The sequence below is a fragment of the Gigantopelta aegis genome, chromosome 10 (assembly GCF_016097555.1).
Source record: "Gigantopelta aegis isolate Gae_Host chromosome 10, Gae_host_genome, whole genome shotgun sequence".
In the NCBI taxonomy this organism is placed as follows: domain Eukaryota; kingdom Metazoa; phylum Mollusca; class Gastropoda; order Neomphalida; family Peltospiridae; genus Gigantopelta; species Gigantopelta aegis.
This window is the reverse complement of record NC_054708.1, coordinates 37481242-37503633: the sequence shown is the minus strand read 5'-3', so window position 1 is coordinate 37503633 and position 22392 is coordinate 37481242. Positions and strand designations below refer to the sequence as shown.

General features: G+C 36.3%; 1 protein-coding gene and 1 long non-coding RNA gene across 4 annotated transcripts in view; one reads left to right on the top strand and one right to left on the bottom strand.

The window, feature by feature from the left end:
* The window catches only part of LOC121382729, a 68339-nt gene extending 67307 nt beyond the window's left edge, over positions 1 to 1032 (bottom strand). The window contains exon 1 of the long non-coding RNA XR_005959213.1: positions 895 to 1032. This is a non-coding gene — a long non-coding RNA (uncharacterized LOC121382729). The remainder of the gene's footprint in view (positions 1 to 894) is intronic.
* LOC121382728 (choline transporter-like protein 2) overlaps positions 769 to 22392 on the top strand; it is a 117740-nt gene continuing 96116 nt past the window's right edge. For 2 of the 3 annotated variants that reach the window (XM_041512286.1, XM_041512283.1), the window contains exon 1: positions 769 to 864. In XM_041512286.1, coding sequence (XP_041368220.1) covers positions 822 to 864 — 43 coding nt within the window. In that variant the 5' untranslated portion in view covers positions 769 to 821. Of the gene's footprint in view, positions 865 to 14379; positions 14504 to 22392 lie in introns of those variants that run through there. The other variant, XM_041512285.1, reaches the window with a different exon arrangement.

The window sequence follows — 22392 nt, the reverse complement described above, 5'->3', positions numbered from 1 at the left end:
ATTGACTAAGAAAACACTCCGTGTATCATTTCAGTACGTAGGTTAATGCATGGGAAAAACATTGTTAATTGTTTCGACTTGTTGTGTAGCCACTTTGACAATGGTATTTTATTTTGTATTGAAAAATAATATATATAGTGCTGGATATATTTACTGTTGGCTTACTGGGATGTGTATTATTACAGAACATTGCAATGTATGACTATTTATCACCCCGCAAAAAACAGGTAGATTGTGTTTTTCTAGTTCTAAGGCTCATTCCTGACGTAACGCGTTAAGTATTACGTAACCACCAGCACGCCAGAGGGCGTACTCACTGAGATGGTACAAAATGGCTGCGCCCGTTATATATAATAGTCGTCACATTTAACCGTTTTATCTTTCCTGTCCTGGACAGAGGGAACCGGCCAAGGCCGGTCCCTGTGGCCAGGATAGGCGTGTGCTACAACAGCTTGCTCTGAATGTGCACGTAAATCTCTTTAAATAAAATAAAAATAAATAACCGTTTTATTAATTAACTATACGATTATACGTGTTGATATTAAGCAATAATGTGCATTATATATCGTTAAATATGCATACCAGGCCAAATGCCTTAATTGTCCTCTCCTTTAAGATAACATACAAGTAGGTTAACTTGCTACGTGTCCTTCCTGGATGTGTGAACATTTGTAACTTGGCACCCCCGATACCAGCAGTAAACAAAAAGCGACTAGTGGCCCACAATACGCATGTACAATAACGACCAGGATCTAAACGGCGTGATAACGGCGTGATAACGCACCCGAGGATAAAGGAGTTTACTTGGAAATTTTAAAATAATGGGGGGGAAAGTCGACGATGTCCAAAACGAATCAAAGATTGGTGAGTTACTTTCTTATTTTTCATACCTACCACACACTGACCAGGTGATGTTAGAGGTTCTGTGATGTGGGACAGATGCGACCATCTTGCCTTTCATATATTCCGGTGTAGCTCTATTGACACGATTGGTCGTTACTAATTGTATGGAAGAATTGTCCTTTTGTTATAATACGCTGTACTCTTCATCACAATTTTGCCTGATATACGTACAATTCGACTTGCAAATATTCAAGATTAAAAGACACGAAATGCTTGTGTTAGATACCTGTTGAATAACGTGTTTTTAACTACGATTATTCGGTGTCAGTTTAAACAAAATCCTCGGAGATCCGTGTCTAACTTTAAGATCGAGTGCTTTGAGAAATAAAATTTGAACAAACATTATTAAAGGAACTTTCTTTTACTGAGATATGCCATTTCTTAAAGATACAATGTCATCTTTGTTTCTGCGCCTAAACTATTTATTACTTCTTATTGGTGATATATATCTGCAGTTACACAAAACGATTTCATCTCTAAAGGCATTTACATGTTGAAAAGAAAAACAAACAACAACACAAAGCAAAACCCACACACAAACAAATAACAAAGGACCTATCTTTACACTGAAATCACTGTATTGTGACAGGCCGAAAATGGCAGACAATATACCTCAAAAGGGATTGATACTATTTTCGAATCACATATTATACATATTATGTTGTGAAAATGAGAAATGGAAGATATACTTTTCCTGTCTCTCACCCCAACCCCCACCCCCATCGCGCTATTTTTAATTTGTGATGTAATTTTATTTAAGCGTATTCGCAAATTTCTAGAAAAACGCTCGGATACGCGAGCGAATTTTTTAAGGGGATCGGGTATTGCTTCACTTTCGCCTGCGCACATTCCTGTCAGTCAATACAGTTTTATTTTTTTATTTTTTTTTACGCAATACTTTTCATGTGTCAATAACTGCACTGCTGTTTATCATAATTAAAAAATATACAGTATGTAAGGTAACAACGCCACGATAACAACTAACTTCATACAAAGGTGAAACTGATAATCGCCATAGATACTACCTCGTGCGTAATTCATAGGTCAAACTTAACTGATTTCGTTGCTGGTAGAAACGGTAAATAAACAGTCGTATCGGCTAATAAGGATTACTATGCTGTATGTTTTGGTGCACATGAATTGCTGTCGATGCAGTTTGATTAATTAAAGGGTGGGTCTCAAATTGCATACTGGCCATATGTATTTCTTCATTTTTCTTATGATTATAACTAAAACTAAATTAAAGATTATACCTCGAAATACTTGGCCACAAAATATTACATCAAAATAATTTAATTTACTACTATTTTAAGACTAAGTGAGCCGCTAGGAAGTAAAGTGGACTGTCATACAAATCGGATTTTTAAAAATTATTATTATTTATTTATTTATTTATTTAAGTATTTTATTATTATTTTTATTTTATTTTATTTTATTTTATTTTAATTATTTAATTATTATTTATTTATTATTATTATTATTATTTTTTTTTTTTTTTTTTTTTTTTTTTGGGGGGGGGGGGTCCATCGTATTAATATTGTCGCATTTCTGCATACAGTCTACAGTGGATTAGACCTTTTAGGGTTAATGTCATAATGCTCACAGAAAAAGATTTTCTCACTATAACTCAACTTTCTGTCAGCAGTAAAGCGGGCTAACCCGTTTCTATGTTTGGCTAACCCAACATGTTCACGTTATCTTAGTATCTTAGAATTAAAGTGGGCTAATCTACAATATTCAAGATGGCGGTACCAGGAAGTTTGATACTATTACTGCTGTAACCCTAACCCTAACCCTCGAAAATAGAAGGAGGCCAAAATTACTGACATTGTTAAAATATATTTCCCCAGTTCACCATCAGTTCTATCATTCTTTGAAAGATGCTCATACGGTTGGAAGAGAATATAATGGTATCGGATGATCTCGCTATCGCACTGTACAAATGAATGTCAATACAGATCTACGACTGCATTGTTCGTGTTGCAATAACTCAACTGTATCTTATAGCAAAGAATATAAAACAAAATATATCAGTAACTTGACATACAATACTAAATTGCTTACTCCTAGAATTTCTTTTAATAATTTGTGAACAGATGTTTGTGTTAAAGTTTTACGAATTAAACATAACTAACTGTTCTTGCCATTTGACTAAGAACTTAAAAGACTGTGTTTTAGTTCTAAGTAATTAACATTTTATATACATATAAACATTAACCCCCCCCCCCTATTTTGGTTAATATGTGATACAAAATTATTATTATTATTATTATTATTATTATTATTATGTAGAAATTTAAGGTTTACACCAATGGTTAAACAAAAACATACAATATTGTGCTATCTGATATGTTATAAATATAGTTAAACTTCGAACCCATTTTACTTGAATTGTTAAACATGTGGGACAGCCTACTTTACTTCCCAGCGGCTCATTTTATATTATTAGGAACTGTGTTAAAAGTGGCCGACAGGTTATCACGTGATCGATCTCAAAGCTAGATAGGCTGGTTCTCCCAACTTATCTGTCTATATTTAATGTGAAAAATGAGCGAATCGACATCACTAAAACCTTCACGAACTACATGAGGATGAATATTTGCAGACGGTGATTGTAGTGTGTAACTTGCAACGAATTTAACAGATTTAATAATAGACTTCCATGTGTGTGCATTCGTACGTACCCACCAGACTCAAGTGTCCAGTGGACACATCAAACTCTGTACTGTAATCATTGACGGAGGAAGCGAGGGGAGGGGGTATGTGCCCCCCCCCCCCCACTTTGTAGCAGCAGAAATGGTTTTCATATATTTATACATGTATATATGTTTGTGTGCGCCCCTCCCCACCCCCGACACACACCACACACACCCTTTTTGGCACCTTCCTTCGCCCGTGTGTAATTACTTTTAAAAAGCGTGTAAGTTCTCGTTAACCCGGGTAGACCACGCAGCTATCAAATTAATAGTGTATTTACTACGGTTTTTGTATATATGTATATACAATTTGAACTGTACTTGTACTATTCACATTCACAGTCGTCAAAAGCTTCTGTACTCTGAAAATCTTTCTGCACATTTAGAAACTTTCTTACTTCAGTCTTTCGTTGTCCATATTTACTAATCTGCAGTATTGTTTAACATGCTTTCTTTGTGAAAGAGAAACAGGTACCCATCCCATATCATCCAGAACTGCAAGAACTCGTAACATTAATAATGTTCTCGTTCCAACCAGTGTACCACAACTGGACAAAGGCCGTGGTATGTGCTTTCCTGTCTGTTGGAGAGTGCATATAAAAGAACCTTTGCTGCATTAGGAATATGTAGCGGGTTTCCTCTGTCGACTAAATGTCAGAATTATCAATGTGCTCCAGTGGTATCGTTAAACAAAACAAACTTTGAGAAGAAAAGTTAAAGTGTTTTGAAATTACAAAAACGAAATACTATTTTTGTGTGTAACTTAAAAAACAATCGGCTCAGAAATAAATAACTTGTAGTAAGATTCATAGTATTAAAAAAGGGCGCCCCCTGTGGGAAGGACTATAGAAGAGCAAGCGACAAGACACGTGTCACATGATCATATATTGACTGCTGCGATCGATCAGTGACCGGATCTTACTTGGGGTGAGTGGGTGTTCATTACTGCTAAGGAAGTGTTAAAAATTACAATGGTACGAAATAATAATAACATCATTTTCATCTGAAATTAGTAACTTTTTAAAATTATTTATATCGACGTTTAAATATAATGTAGGACGAGAAATTAATATAGGCTACTAACGAAAACAAGACATATGAGGCTAAATGACAGCATATCGGACGCGTTCTCGGAATTTTGTCATCGTGGTAAATCCTGGTTGCCCATCACAGCGGACGTATATTGTCTGATTTATCACAAAAATTAAATAACAGGGTTTCTGCCAGAAAGAAATATTTGGGATACCAAAGGCGCCTCGCCTGCCCCAGAAAGACAATGGAATTTAGGATCCCTCAGACGCGTTTTCCAGCCGCCTGTGATACAAATTCCTTGGTCCCCATCGCCGTCGTGCACACTGAAGTTGATATATAAAAAAAAATTCTTCCATATATGATGAAAATATTTGGGAAAATGTGTCCGAGCATTATAAATCAAATTAAATGTTCCAGTAAAATATATTCTGTTACTGTTAGGTTGTGGATTTTTCTCCATTGAATCAAAAGAGTTGTGAAAATTTTCGTTTTTACCAAAATGGTGAAAGCATATTATACATGTATCAGGTAACTAAAACCCACATATAGAGAACTAAATTGAAAAAGACAAAATGATGAATCCAATGGAATAGAGTGATGTATTTATATAGATAATCTGTTATATGCCAGTTGTATTAGAATGATTAATAAAGTTAAAATTTGTATTTATAGGATATTAAACGAGCTTCCATTTCGTATCATGTTTATGTCCCGAGTGAAATAATTTTCAGTTGTCACAAGCTTTAGCCATAATCTATCTTAATTTATATCACTCAACCTCTTGATTTTATTGAACTCTTTGTATTTGGACAATCTGATTAAAATTAGCTCTACTGGGTCTACCAGTAGATCTAACAGTATTGCGTGGATTCTTATGTCCAGGTGACATTTCATCTATAAATAACAATTTAAATATCGACCAATTACTCTCTTATAGCGTTATTCGGGAGCATACAAATTCTAAAAATATCGGACGAGACTATTTATGCAATAGGCGAATTTGTTGGTTTATTTCAACATTGAAAAAACAGGGGGGGGGGGGGGAGTGCAGAAATACACTCTGGATTGTATACTAGTATAAACAGATTTTATGGCTATACCATCACGAGTTTTTTTTTCGTCTTGAAACGAATTAAATATTTAAACAATTATATTGCAATTAGTTTCCGGCATACTTCGTAATTCACCCGAATCATTTCGTATACCCTCGGCATAATCCCGAATCTTTTCAAATTCTTTTCAAATCACTTGCATGATTTTGCAAGTAAGGTTTTGATTGATCGAATGAAAGGTCAACTGGACATGAGCTCCAACGGGCTGCTGTTAGATCCACTTGTAATAGTGGAGCTAATTTTAATTAGATTGTGTATTTGGATTGTTATTTATTCAAGCATAATCTTTAATATATATATATATAACAGTGTTCTAGCTAGGATTTTGATGGGGCAGGGCGCTAATTTAATTGTAGGGCATTTTTAACGCGAAAATCTTATTTTTGAGACAAGTGCTGGATATGATCGAATTTTTTACATTCCTAAATATCATATATGTAGGAATATCTATGCTGGTTTTAATTTACAAAACGTTTTTGGAGGGAGGGGGGCAATCAATTTCTAAACCCAAATTTATTATTCTTGAATTTGGATGTTTGATGAAACAGTACATTCATCGCCGTATGCAATATTATTGTACTAATGTACTAAATATAGACAGTATTAAAAAAATCTCGTTCCAGCCAGGGCAACACGACTGGAATGTGCCGTGGTATGTGCTATCCTGTCTGTGGGATGGTGTATATAAACGATGAAACTAATGGAAAAAAGTAGCGGTTTTTTTCTCTGAGACTAAATTTCTAAATTACCAAATGTTTGACATCCAATAGCCGATTATTAATAAATCAATATGCTCTAGTGGTGTACTCTTCATAACAATTTTGCCCGAGACACGTACAGTTCGCATTGCAAATATTCAACGATTAAAAGACACGAAATGCTTGTGATACGATACCCCTGAGTAACTTGTTTTTAAACTACGATTATTCGGTGTCAAACACATGACTTGTGACACTTGAATTAGTAGGTTTAAACAAAATCCTCGGAGATCCGTGTCTAACTTTAAGATCGAGTGCTTTGAGAAATAAAACTTGAACAAACACTATTAAAGGAACTTTCTTTTACAGAGATATGCCATTTCTTAAAGATACAATGTCATCTTTGTTTCTGCGCCTAAACTATTACTTCTTATTGGTGATATATATCTGCAGTTACACAAAACGATTTCATCTCTAAAGGCATTTACATGTTGAAAAGAAAAACAAACAACAACACAAAGCAAAACCCACACACAAACAAATAACAAAGGACCTATCTTTACACTGAAATCACTGTATTGTGACAGGCCGAAAATGGCAGACAATATACCTCAAAAGGGATTGATACTATTTACGAATCACATATTATACATATTATGTTGTGAAAATGAGAAATGGAAGATATACTTTTCCTGTCTCTCACCCCAATCCCCACCCCCATCGCGCTATTTTAATTTGTGATGTAATTTTATTTAAGCGTATTCGCAAATTTCTAGAAAAACGCTCGGACAGGCGAGCGAATTTGTTTTAGGGGGATCGGGTATTGCTTCACCACCCCTTCTGCGCATGCTCCTGTCAGTCAATACAGCTTTTTATTTTTATTTTTGTTACGCAATACTTTCCATGTATCAGTAACTGTACTGCTGTTTATCACAGTTACAAAAAGTATACAGTATGTAAGGCGATAACGCCACGATACAACTAACTTCATACAAAGGTGAAACTGATAATCGCCATAGATACTACCTCGTGCGTAATTCATAGGTCAAACTTAAAGGCATATTGTCACAGACCACTGACCTATTACTTGGCCTAGCAAAGCATTACCTGAAAATATATATATTTGATTTGTCCCTAAATGTACTTTATTCAACCATCTATGTAACAACCATAATCCACTTATTAATAATATTTTGTAAAAAATAATTGAATTATGGCAATGGTCCATAATTCAAAAACTAACATTGCTGAGAGGGTTGACATGGATTTCACTTCATCATGGTGTAGTTAAAGTGATGCAATAGCTAGACTTGGTCTGCAAAAATTAATGTAATTTTGATTTATTATCCATTTTTAGAGAAATAAGGTGTTTAAATCTGTGACAGTATGCCTTTAACGGATTTCGTTGCTGATAGAAACGGTAAATAAACAGTCGCATCGGTGAAATAAGGATTACTATGGTATATGTTTTGGTGCACATGAATTGCTGTCGATGCAGTTTGATTAATTAAAGGGTGGGTCTCAAATTGCATACTGACCATATGTATTTCTTAATTTTTTTAATGATTATAACTAAAACTAAATTAAAGATTATAACTCGAAATACATGGCCAAAAAATATTACATCAAAATAATTTAATTTACTATTATTTTAAGACTAAATGGGCCACTGGAAAGTCATACAAATCGGATTTGTTTTTATTATTATTTATTTATTTATTTTATTATTTTATTCTTATTATATTTTTTTTTATTTTTTTTTTATTTTTTTTATTTTATTTTTTATTTTTTTGCGGCGTGTGTGTGTGTGTGGGGGGGGGGGTCCGCCGTATTAATATTGTCGCATTTCTGCATACAATCTACAGTGGTCTAGACCTTTTATGGTTAATGTCATTATAATGCTCACAGAAAACGATTTTCTCACCATAACTCAACTTTCTGTCAGCAGTAAAGTGGGCTAACCCGTTTCTATGTTTGGCTAACCCAACATGTTCACGTTATCTTAGAATTAAAGTGGGCTAATCTACAATATTCAAGATGGCGGTACCGGGAAGTTTGATGCTATTACTACTGTAACCCTAAACCTAACCCTCGAAAATAGAAGGAGGCCAAAATTACTGACTTAATGTCATTATTAAAATACATTCCCCCAGTTCACCATCAGTTCTATCATTCTTTGAAAGATGCTCATACGGTTGGAAGTGAATATAATGGTATCGGATGATCTCGCTATCGCACTGTACAAATGGATGTCAGTACAGATCTACGACTGCATTGTTCGTGTTGCAATAACTCTACTGTATTTTATAGCAAAGAGTATAAAACAAAATATATCAGTAACTTGACATACAATACTAAATTGCTTACTCCTAGAATTTCTTTTAATAATTTGTGAACAGATGTTTGTGTTAAAGTTTTACGAATTAAGCATAACTAACTGTTCTTGCCATTTGACTAAGAAATTAAAAGACTATGTCTTAGTTCTAAGTAATTAACATTTTATATACATATAAACATTAAAATCCGTTAGAAGCATAGTGGGCTATCCTACATTTGCCCCCTTATTTTGGTTAATTTGTGATACAAACTTATTATTATTATTATTATTATTATGTAGAAATCAAAGTTTTACCCCAATGGTTAAACAAAAACATACAACATTGTGGTATCTGATATGTTATAATAATAGTTAAACTTTGAACCCATTTTACTTGAATTGTTTTTAAACATGTGGGACAGCCTACTGTACTTCCCAGCGGCTCACTTTATATTCGGAACTGTGTTAAAAGTGACCGACAGGTTATCACGTGATCGATCTCAAAAGCTATAGGCTGGTTCTCCCAACTTATCTGTCTATATTTAATGTGAAAAAGGAGCGAATCGACATCACTAAAAAGTTAACAAACTACATGATGAATATTTGCAGACGGTAATTGTAGTGCGTAACTTGCAATGAATAACAGATTTAATAATAGACTTTCATGTGTGTGCATTTGAATGTACCCACCAGACTCAAGTGTCCAGTGGACACATCAAACTGTACTGTAATCATTGACGGAGGAAGCGAGGGGAGGGGGGTATGTGCTTCCCCCCACTTGTAGCAGCAGCGATGGTTTTCATATATTTATACATGTATATATGTTTGTGTGCGCCACCCCCCACCATCGACACACACACCACACACACACTTTTTGGCACCTTCCTTCGCCCGTGTGTAATTATTTTTTAAAAGCGTGTAAGTTCTCGTTAACCCGGGTAGACCACGCAACTATAAAATTAATAGTGTGTTTACTACGGTTTTTGTATATATGTATATACAATTTGAACTGTACTTGTACTATTCACATTCACAGTCGTTAAAAGCTTCTGTACTCTGAAATTTTTTCTGCACATTTAAAAACTTTCTTACTTCAGTCTTTCGTTGTCCGTGTTTACTAATCTGCAGTATTGTTTAACATACTTTCTTTGTGAAAAAGAAACAGGTATCCATCCCATATCATCAAGAACTGCAAGAACATTAATAATTTTTCTCGTTCCACAACTGAACAAAGGCCGTGGTATGTGCTTTCCTGTCTGTTGGAGAGTGCATATAAAAGAACCTTTGCTGCATTAGGAAAATGTAGCGGGTTTCCTCTGTCGACTAAATGTCAGAATTATCAATGTGCTCCAGTGGTATCGTTAAACAAAATAAACTTTGAAGAGAAAAGTTAAAGTGTTTTGAAATTATAAAAACGAAATACTATTTTTGTGTGTAACTTAAAAAACAATCGGCTCAGAAATAAATAACTTGTAGTAAGATATATAGTATTAAAAAAGGGCGCCCCCTGTGGGAAGGACTATAGAAGAGCAAGCGACAAGACACATGTCACATGATCATATATTGACTGCTGCGATCGATCAGTGACCGGATCTTACTTGGAGTGAGCGGGTGTTCATTACTGCTATGGAAGTGTTAAAAATTACAATGGTACGAAATAATAATAACATCATTTTCATCCGAAATTAGTAACTTTTTAAAATTATTTATATCGACGTTTAAATATAATGTAGGACGAGAAATTAATATAGGCTACTAACGAAAACACGACATATGAGGCTAAATGACAGCATATCGGACGCGTACGTATATTGTCTGATTTATCACAAAAATTAAATAACAGGGTTTCTGGCAGAAAGAAATATTTGGGATACCAAAGACGCCTCGCCTCCCCCAGAAAGACAATGGAATTTAGGATCCCTCAGACGCGTTTTCCAGCCGCCTGTGATACAAATTCCTTGGTCCCCATCGCCGTCGTGCACACTGAAGTTGATATATAAATAAAAAAATCTTCCATATATGATGAAAATATTTGGGAAAATGTGTCCGAGCATTATAAATCAAATTAAATGTTCTAGTAAAATATATTCTGTTACTGTTAGGTTGTGGATTTTTCTCCATTGAATCAAAAGAGTTGTGAAAATTTTCGTTTTTACCAAAATGGTGAAAGCATATTATACATGTATCAGGTAACTAAAACCCACATATAGAGAACTAAATTGAAAAAGACAAAATGATGAATCCAATGGAATAGAGTGATGTATTTATATAGATAATCTGTTATATGCCAGTTGTATTAGAATGATTAATAAAGTTAAAATTTGTATTTATAGGATATTAAACGAGCTTCCATTTCGTATCATGTTTATGTCCCGAGTGAAATAATTTTCAGTTGTCACAAGCTTTAGCCATAATCTATCTTAATTTATATCACTCAACCTCTTGATTTTATTGAACTCTTTGTATTTGGACAATCTGATTAAAATTAGCTCTACTGGGTCTACCAGTAGATCTAACAGTATTGCGTGGATTCTTATGTCCAGGTGACATTTCATCTATAAATAACAATTTAAATATCGACCAATTACTCTCTTATAGCGTTATTCGGGAGCATACAAATTCTAAAAATATCGGACGAGACTATTTATGCAATAGGCGAATTTGTTGGTTTATTTCAACATTGAAAAAACAGGGGGGGGGGGGGGAGTGCAGAAATACACTCTGGATTGTATACTAGTATAAACAGATTTTATGGCTATACCATCACGAGTTTTTTTTTCGTCTTGAAACGAATTAAATATTTAAAAAATTATATTGCAATTAGTTTCCGGCATACTTCGTAATTCACCCGAATCATTTCGTATACCCTCGGCATAATCCCGAATCTTTTCAAATTCTTTTCAAATCACTTGCATGATTTTGCAAGTAAGGTTTTGATTGATCGAATGAAAGGTCAACTGGACATGAGCTCCAACGGGCTGCTGTTAGATCCACTTGTAATAGTGGAGCTAATTTTAATTAGATTGTGTATTTGGAGTGTTATTTATTCAAGCATAATCTTTAATATATATATATATAACAGTGTTCTAGCTAGGATTTTGATGGGGCAGGGCGCTAATTTAATTGTAGGGCATTTTTAACGCGAAAATCTTATTTTTGAGGCAAGTGCTGGATATGATCGAATTTTTTACATTCCTAAATATCATATATGTAGGAATATCTATGCTGGTTTTAATTTACAAAACGTTTTTGGAGGGAGGGGGGCAATCAATTTCTAAACCCAAATTTATTATTCTTGAATTTGGATGTTTGATGAAACAGTACATTCATCGCCGTATGCAATATTATTGTACTAATGTACTAAATATAGACAGTATTTAAAAAATCTCGTTCCAGCCAGGGCAACACGACTGGAATGTGCCGTGGTATGTGCTATCCTGTCTGTGGGATGGTGTATATAAACGATGAAACTAATGGAAAAAAGTAGCGGTTTTTTTCTCTGAGACTAAATTTCTAAATTACCAAATGTTTGACATCCAATAGCCGATTATTAATAAATCAATATGCTCTAGTGGTGTCGTTAAATAAAATAAAATTGTAACTATTAAAATGTTTTACAAAAGGTTGGATCACCTAAAAAATCATATTCTTTTTTTATTATATATAGTATTTATACCATTTAGTATCATGCCCAAATGTAATTTAAAATAAATAAATAAATGAAATAATTAAAAGAAATCAAGAAATGAAAAAAAGAGAATGATTAGAAATAAATAAAAAGAAATAAAGAAATAAAAGAAGAAACAAATTAAAAAATTGACATAAGGATATATTTGTAATAAATTGCTCATTGCATTTAAAAACGGCTATTATTGCATGTCAAGGTCTAGATAGATTTCATTAAATAGCTTTTGCAGACATGCTTTTAACAAAACACAGTTATGCCTTCATAGACCAAATAACCAGTGTTGTTAGTTGACTCTGTGCCATATTATAAAGATGCAATCAATGTGTCATTGGTGAGGACTACTGACATCAGTTAAAACTTCCTTGGGGGATACGGACATTTGCCCCCCAGGACATTTGCCCCCCAGTCCAAAAATGGATAGGTGGACATTTGCCCCCAGTCGAAATGATGGCTAGGACATTTGCTCCCCAGTAGAAATGTTGGCTAGGACATTTGCCCACCAGTTGATATCTACTATATTGATAAAATGAAACAAAAACACTAAATATTGTGAACAACTTTATTTTCATTTTGAGCACATGTTGAAAAAGCACATTAGAAAGCACATGGGTTAGGGTTAGGGTTAGGGTTAGGGTTAATTAAGAACTTATTAAACACAGTAATTTAAGTTGTTAATTAAACCAATTTTTATACTGGGGGGAAGGTGTTTGCTAGGTGGTGTGTGGTTATGTGCGTGACGGTATGAGGATTACTTCGCTTTCAAGCTTTGTAAGACTGCCTGTTCGCTCGTCTGCAGTCATATCGACTAACAATAGAAAAGAAAAAACATATCACGTTACTGCAGTCGGCTTTCACAACTGGCCAAACAATGTATTGTCAAACGTTTTTTAGTTGGGAATTCAGACTCGTAACAACACTGTACACGCTTTGAGAGGAAAGCGGCGATAATCAGGGGCGGTGCGGAGACAAACACGGCAGGGCCCCTCTATTTATTGCTAGCTAGAACACTGTATATATATATATATATATATATAATTATATATATATATATATATATATACAAATAAAAAATCCTTCTGTGTTGCTGGCACCTCTCCTCTAAAGTAGCAAGGGGGCTTGAGATAATATATTTTATATAAAGAAAAAGTCAGAAGCCTCCTTTAAAAAGAGAGGGATATATGACTTTTAAAGGAGGCTTCTGACTTTTTCTTTATATAAAATATATCGCCAAATATACGGTAAAACATGTTTTGTTTAACGACACCACTAGAAAACATTGATTTATTCATCATTAGCCATTGGATGTCAGACATTTGGTATGCACATCCCACAGATAGGATAGCACATACCACGGTCTTTAATATACCTGCACAGGCAATAACGAGAAATAGACCAATGGGTCCACCGACGGGGATCGATCCTAAACCGACCGCACATCAAGCGAGTGCTTTACCACTGGATTAAGTCCCGCTCCGACATACGATGAAGGTCAGGTCAGGTCATAGGGTTTTACGTGCACATTCAGAGCAAGCTGTTGTAGCGCACGCCTGTCGTGGGCGCAAGAGTCTGCCTTGGCCGGCACTTCCGTCCATGGCAGGAAAGGTGGGGGGGGGAGGGGAAGGAGGGACCGCCTGCATTGGCAGGTGCAAGGGAGCACCAGCAGCCCGATTGAATCGGTAGCAGGCGGGTGGGGGTGGTGGTGGTGCTATGGAATTTGAATGGAGCCGTTAATGCCAAAGAGAAAGTGGTGCGCAATTTTGATGTGGAAATTTTGGCGCAATTTTGAACGGTCGGTCGAAAGGTAAATGATACGATGAAGTTAACCGTTAAGGTAATATACAGGTAGGTTAACGTTCCGCGTGTCCTTCCTGGATGTGTGAACATTCGTAACTTGGCAACCTCAATAACAACAGTAAACAAAAAGCGATAGTGGCGCACAATACGCATGAACTATATAACGACCAGGATCTAAATGGCGTGATAACGCACCCGAGGATAAAGGAGTTTACTTGTTAATCTTGAAATAATGGGTGGCAAAGTGGGCCCCGTCCAAAACGGTGAGTTACTTTCTCATTTTTCATACCTACCACACACTGACCAGGTGATGCTAGAGGTTCTGTGATGTGGGACAGATGCGACCATCTTGCCTTTCATATATTCCGGTGTAGCTCTATTGACCCGATTGATCGGTACTAATTGTATGGAAGAATTGTCCTTTTATTACAGTACACTGTACTCTTCATAACAATTTTGCCCGAGACACGTTCAGTTCGCCTTGCAAATATTCAACGATTAAAAGACACGAAATGCTTGTGATACGATACCCCTGAGTAACTTGTTTTTAAACTACGATTATTCGGTGTCAAACACATGACTTGTGACACTTGAATTAGTAGGTTTAAACAAAATCCTCGGAGATCCGCGTCTAACTTTAAGATCGAGTGCTTTGAGAAATAAAACTTGAACAAACATTATTAAAGGAACTTTCTTTTACTGAGATATGCCATTTCTTAAAGATACAATGTCATCTTTGTTTCTGCGCCTAAACTATTACTTCTTATTGGTGATATATATCTGCAGTTACACAAAACGATTTCATCTCTAAAGGCATTTACATGTTGAAAAGAAAAACAAACAACAACACAAAGCAAAACCCACACACAAACAAATAACAAAGGACCTATCTTTACACTGAAATCACTGTATTGTGACAGGCCGAAAATGGCAGACAATATACGTCAAAAGGGATTGATACTATTTACGAATCACATATTATACATATTATGTTGTGAAAATGAGAAATGGAAGATATACTTTTCCTGTCTCTCACCCCAATCCCCACCCCCATCGCGCTATTTTAATTTGTGATGTAATTTTATTTAAGCGTATTCGCAAATTTCTAGAAAAACGCTCGGACAGGCGAGCGAATTTTTTTTAGGGGGATCGGGTATTGCTTCACCACCCCTTCTGCGCATGCTCCTGTCAGTCAATACAGCTTTTTATTTTTATTTTTGTTACGCAATACTTTCCATGTATCAGTAACTGTACTGCTGTTTATCACAGTTACAAAAAGTATACAGTATGTAAGGCGATAACGCCACGATACAACTAGTTTGATTAATTAAAGGGTGGGTCTCAAATTGCATACTGACCATATGTATTTCTTCATTTTTCTTATGATTATAACTCGAAATACATGGCCAAAAAATATTACATCAAAATAATTTAATTTACTATTATTTTAAGACTAAATGGCCACTGGAAAGTCATACAAATCGGATTTGTTTTTATTATTATTTATTTATTTATTTTATTCTTATTATTTTATTTTATTTTATTTTATTTATTTATTTATTATTTTTTATTTTTTTATTTTTGCGGGGGGGGGGGGGGGGGTCCGCCGTATTAATATTGTCGCATTTCTGCATACAGTCTACAGTGGTCTAGACTTTTTATGGTTAATGTCATTATAATGCTCACAGAAAACGATTTTCTCACCATAACTCAACTTTCTGTTTCTATGTTTGGCTAACCCAACATGTTCACGTTATCTTAGAATTAAAGTGGGCTAATCTACAATATTCAAGATGGCGGTACCGGGAAGTTTGATGCTATTACTGCTGTAACCCTAACCCTAACCCTCGAAAATAGAAGGAGGCCAAAATTACTGACTTAATGTCATTATTAAAATACATTCCCCCAGTTCACCATCAGTTCTATCATTCTTTGAAAGATGCTCATACGGTTGGAAGTGAATATAATGGTATCGGATGATCTCGCTATCGCACTGTACAAATGGATGTCAGTACAGATCTATGACTGCATTGTTCGTGTTGCAATAACTCTACTGTATCTTATAGCAAAAAGTATAAAACAAAATATATCAGTAACTTGACATACAATACTAAATTGCTTACTCCTAGAATTTCTTTTAATAATTTGTGAACAGATGTTTGTGTTAAAGTTTTACGAATTAAGCATAACTAACTGTTCTTGCCATTTGACTAAGAAATTAAAAGACTGTGTTTTAGTTCTAAGTAATTAACATTTTATATACATATAAACATTAAAATCCGTTAGAAGCATAGTGGGCTATCCTACATTTGCCCCCTTTTTTTGGTTAATATGTGATACAAACTTATTATTATTATTATTATTATTATGTAGAAATCAAAGTTTTACACCAATGGTTAAATAAAAACATACAACATTGTGATATCTGATATGTTATAATAATAGTTAAACTTTGAACCCATTTTACTTGAATTGTTAAACATGTGGGACAGCCTACTTTACTTCCCAGCGGCTCACTTTATATTATTAGGAACTGTGTTAAAAGTGGCCGACAGGTTATCACGTGATCGATCTCAAAGCTATAGGCTGGTTCTCCCAACTTATCTGTCTATATTTAATGTGAAAAAAGAGCGAATTAACATCACTAAAAGGTTCACGAACTACATGAGGATGAATATTTGCAGACGGTAATTGTAGTGTGTAACTTGCAACGAATAACAGATTTAATAATAGACTTCCATGTGTGTGCATGTATTGTTATTTGTCTTTCTTAAGAGGCCTTTCTCAAAACAACTGCTGTAAATGACATATTGTGCTACGTATCGTATTACAGGCAAGCTGAAGTGGCCACACAGTATAAAACCGTAAAACTACAAAACAAACATATCATTAAAACATATTATACCGGCTACACTTTATAGAATTACTCCAAACCCTGAGTGAGTGATCCGCAAGGCTCAGTGGGTAGGTGTAAACCACTTGCACCGACCAGTGATCCATAACTGGTTCAACAAAGGCCATGGTTTGTGCTATCCTGCCTGTGGGAAGCGCAAATAAAAGATCCCTTGCTGCTAATCAGAAAGAGTAGCCCATGTATAGGCGACAGCGGGTTTCCTCTCAAAATCTGTGTGGTCCTTAACCATATGTCTGACGCCATATAACCGTAAATAAAATGTGTTGAGTGCGTCGTTAAATAAAACATTTCTTTCTTTCTTTATAGAATTATGAGATACTGTATACATAAAACATACACATTCATATTAATGAATAAAAACCCTAAAAGAATCAATCAAATAAATTTTAAAATTTAAAATTTAAAAAGGGTAAAAGACTTTTTATAAAATGGTATTGATATATGTACAAACATCATCATCCATTTGCGTCTTTTTTCAAAACAGGTTTTGGTAGTTAAAAGTGACAATTTTTCCTTTCTAAAACATTACTAATTTTTCTTCCTCTAATAATTTGTTAAAAGAATCATTTAAAAAAGACACTTCGCATAACAAAGGGAGTATCAGGTCATCAAAAAAGGACAGTTCATAAAAGCATGTGTTTCATCTTGCACCACACATCAAACTCTGTACTGTAATAATTGACGGAGGAAGCGAGGGGAGGGGGTATGTGCTCTCCCCCCCCCCCCACACACACACTTTGTAGCAGCAGCGATGGTTTTTATATATTTATACATGTATATGTTTGTGTGCCCCCCCCCCCCCCCCCCCCCCCCCCCCCCCCCCCCCCCCCCCCCCCCCCCGACACACACACTTTTTGGTACCTTCCTTCGCCCGTGTGTAATTACTTTTAAAAAGCGTGTAAGTTCTCGTTAACCCGGGTAGACCACGCAGCTATAAAATTAATAGTGTGTTTACTACGGTTTTTGTATATATGTATATACAATTTGAACTGTACTTATACTATTCACATTCACAGTCGTCAAAAGCTTCTGTACTCTGAACATTTTTCTGCACATTTAGAAACTTTCTTACTTCAGTCTTTCGTTGTCCATGTTTACTAATCTGCAGTATTGTTTAACATACTTTCTTTGTGAAAGAGAAACAGGTATCCATCCCATATCATCAAGAACTAGCAATGAAGTTGGACGTAATTTCGTGCACTTTCGACTTACACCCCCCCCCCCCCCCCCCCCCCCCCCCCCCCCCCCCCCACCTGGGGGTATTGATGGCTAGCTATGGCTTGGTGCTAGAGTACCGCGTCGCGTACACCGGGTCACGGGCAACCGTGACTTTGGTATATGGGGACGCGGCTACAGCCAAGAGGAAGAGAACAAGGAAGAGGAAACGTGCGCCAGGGGCGGCTCAGGCGGGGACAAAGCTGGCGGCGGTCCCGTCTGCGTCGCCGCCCCCACCACGACCAATCCGGACGGCCGCACCGACTGTGCAGATGCGGGAAGTGGAGCAGCCAACCAGTGCACCGCGACCAGCGTCACCTGTTCCCGCTCGTCGTTCGTCTGCGTCGAGACCCCCACCCACGGGGGACTCCGCGACGGCGACTCTGGATGTTGGGGCTGTCAAGAGGAAGGCCGTGCCCCCCCCCCCCCCTCCCCTCCGGGGGACCAACCAGCCAAGACTCGGCCTTCTACTTCCTCTTCGAGTGACTGGAGAGTGGCAGCGCGGAAGATCAAAGGCTGGGGCCTATTTCACTAAACATCGTAAATTTACGTTTAGGTGCAAAACGTAGCTTACGATGTTTAGTGAAATTGGCTCCAGTACTTTAAGTACTTGGTGGGAGACGTCACGGACCCCGACAGACTGCCAGGCGGGGTCTACGAGGAAAACTTCAAGACGTTTCCCGATGGCCACCAGGTCGCCATCCACACGATCAAACTACGGGGAGTGGAAGCTATTGTAGTGACGTCGCGCCGGGATGATCTTTACCGACAGGGATTCCTCAGCCATGACATGGATAACAACACCATCCACAGAATCATGAAGATCGTCACCGGCGCCCAGTACCCACAGATGGTCCACTGCCTTAGCACCCACAGCTACAGGAGACTGGTGCCTCACTTTGAGGAGAGGAACATCATCACCTCCCCGTAGATGCTGTGCACCCAAACGGCCTTAACGAGGCCACTCGCGTTTACATATCGATCGGACTTTAAACTTTTAGATCTGCGTTCAAAATTTTATGTCGAAATTACTTCTTTTTAAAAAAAATATTATTAAATAGTCCGATCCTCTGTTCTTTCTCTTATTTAATTTTGGACTGTCCTTCTAAAATGCTCCAAATTATATAAACATTCGACCGAGCAGTCAATTCTTTTTTATTTTTGGCTTGTAACCTTTTTATTTTTTTTATTTTATCTATTAACGTCTTTACTAATTGCTATTTTGAAAATTCTGCCCAGTTTCACCCACCCCCCCCCCCCCCCCCCCCCCCCCCCCCCCCCTCCATCCCGAGTCAGGCCACCGATCTTATCGGAGGTCGGACTCGGGATGGGCGTGTTCGAAACCCTAGTGGTATATGGGCACGTTAAACTAGTTATCATCATCATCATCACCATATCATCAAGAACTGCAAGAACTCGTAACATTAATAATTTTCTCGTTTCAACCAGTGCACCACAACTGGACAAAGTCCGTGGTATGTGCTTTCCTGTCTGTGGGAAAGTGCATATAAAAGATCCCTTGCTGCATTTGGAAAAATTTAGCGGATTTCCTCTCGTGACTACAAGTCAGTATTACCAAATGTTTGACATCCAATAGCCGATGATTAATTAATGTGCATCAGCGGTGTCTTTAAACAAAACAAACTTCTTGTGTATCAAATTAAAGTTTAGTCTAATTCAGTAATTACAAAACATTCATTTTAGATTATGTTCGCATTATAAATTCACTATTCTGAGATCCATGAGTGCATCCAATCATTACTGAAAACATCCCTTCGACTCTGCCCAGTGGCAAAGCGCCTGCTTGATGCGCGGTCAGTCTGGGATCGATCCTCGTCGGTTGGCCCATTGGGTTATTTCTCGTTCCAGCCAGTGCACCACTACTGGTATATCAAAGGCAATGGTATGAGTTATCCCGTCTGTGGGATGATGCATACAAAAAATCCCTTCCTCCGAATGGAAAAAAATTAACGGTTTTCCTCGCTAAAGACTATGTTATAATTACCAAATGTTTAACACCCAATTGCCGATAATTAATAAATTAATGTGCTCTAGTGGTATCGTTAAACAAAATAAACTATTTTAATCTGTCTCTCAAATTATTGCCTACAGTGATCTTGTTATTAGTCTACCTGACTGGCAAATTATTACCTACAATGATCTTGTTATTGGTATGTAGCCTAGTGGCAAAGCGTTCGCTTGATGCGCCGTCGGTCTGGGATCGATCCCCGTGGTATGTGCTATTCTGTCTGTGGGATGGTGCATATAAAAGATTCCCTGGATATGTTGGTCTGACTTGCATTCCTGAACAATTATAATTTAAGTCCACTCGCCTATTACGTAAAACAATAAGTTAGTACACAATCCATCACACTTTGACAGAAAGCTGCCGAAACCGGACTTTGTTTTTGTGTCTAGTTTGCAGCTCGTGCAAATTGCAAAGTGTAATAAACGGACATCTATTAATTTGCTGGATTAGTATCTTTATCACTGCTGTAAAAAGAATTTACGTTCTAGGAAAAAAACGGCAACACTAAACCAAGTAAAGCCACTGAACAGTGTCAATTATATCATGCTTTATCATATTGTCAAAAACACACTTCAACCTGTTCACTTGTTTGCGTTTATTCTCTATCCCCGTTTGCAACTCCGCTTCCTGTCAAATGATTCGTGGAAGCAGTGTCGACCAAATAATTGTGACATACGACAGAACCTGACTGCTCTTCCCCAAATCCTGAAATATATCCCTTTTCTTTCCATGTATACTGAACCAGATAATTTGATCCCAAATGAACCATAATGATGTCAGATATGGAATACCTTTTAAGTTTCTGCTTTATGAAAGGCACCAGGTTACTTCACTTCTGGCCCCGTACTCCAAACCGTTTTACCCGACAGCTGTTCAGTCCATCATCAGGACCAATTGGACGGCCAACCGCTCTCCGATGTGTCCAACAAATTAAAAACAATCCCACCATCCAAATATATGCATAAAAATAAACCCTCATACATATAATAACAAATTCAAATTATTCGAATATTAGTCCAGGTAGATATGTTCAATTTTTGAAAGTTGGATTTTTTTTTGCTCAAGTTAATACAATTTTAGTCATATGTTCCCATGACCTACCTGAACCAGAAATCTATTGGTAGCATTTTTTCTGACAAATATCATGTCAGCCATCTTGAAATTCAAATTGGCCGTCATTTTCATATATTTTCTTTATATATCTCCACTCCCATTAACATAGAAACATATTTTGGGGGTCTTTTAAAACATTTTATGCCAGTGCATTCAAATATATATATTTGTTTATTCATCTGATCATGGCAACCATCTTGAAATTCAAAATGGACGTAATTTAAATATATTTTCTCTCTATCTTTACTCCCACTTAACACAGAAAACTAATTTGGGTCTCAGTTTACATCTGTTTGATCAGTTGATTATTTTGTAAAAAAGAAAATTGTTGTCTGATTTGGCAGCCATCTTGAAGTTCAAAATGGCTACCATTTTAATATATTTGTCAACTATCTCAACTCTCGGTTAACGTGGAAGCACAATTTATTTTTGTCCATGTACATTTCTGTAGTTCATGAACTGGATGGATTAATTTATATAGTCATTCAGTCATGGCAACCATCTTGAAATTGAAAAAACCCCACCATTTTAAATATATTTTTCATATATCTCAACTCCAGGTTAATGTAGAAGCACAATTGTTTTTGTCTATGTACATTTCTGAAGTCCATCAATTAGTCGGTTAATAATTACATTCTCATTCAATCATTTTAACTATCTTGGAATTCAAAATGACCACTATTTTAATGTAATGTTATTATGTTTTTTTATATCTAAACTCCTGGTTAACATAGAAGCAAAATTTGTCTATGTACATTTCAGTAGTCAATTAATCTAATTGTTTAGATTTATAGTCATCCAGTCATGGCAAACATCTTAAACTTTAAAATGGAAGCCATATGGCAATTTAAAATGGCCACCAATTTAAAACATTTGGCAAA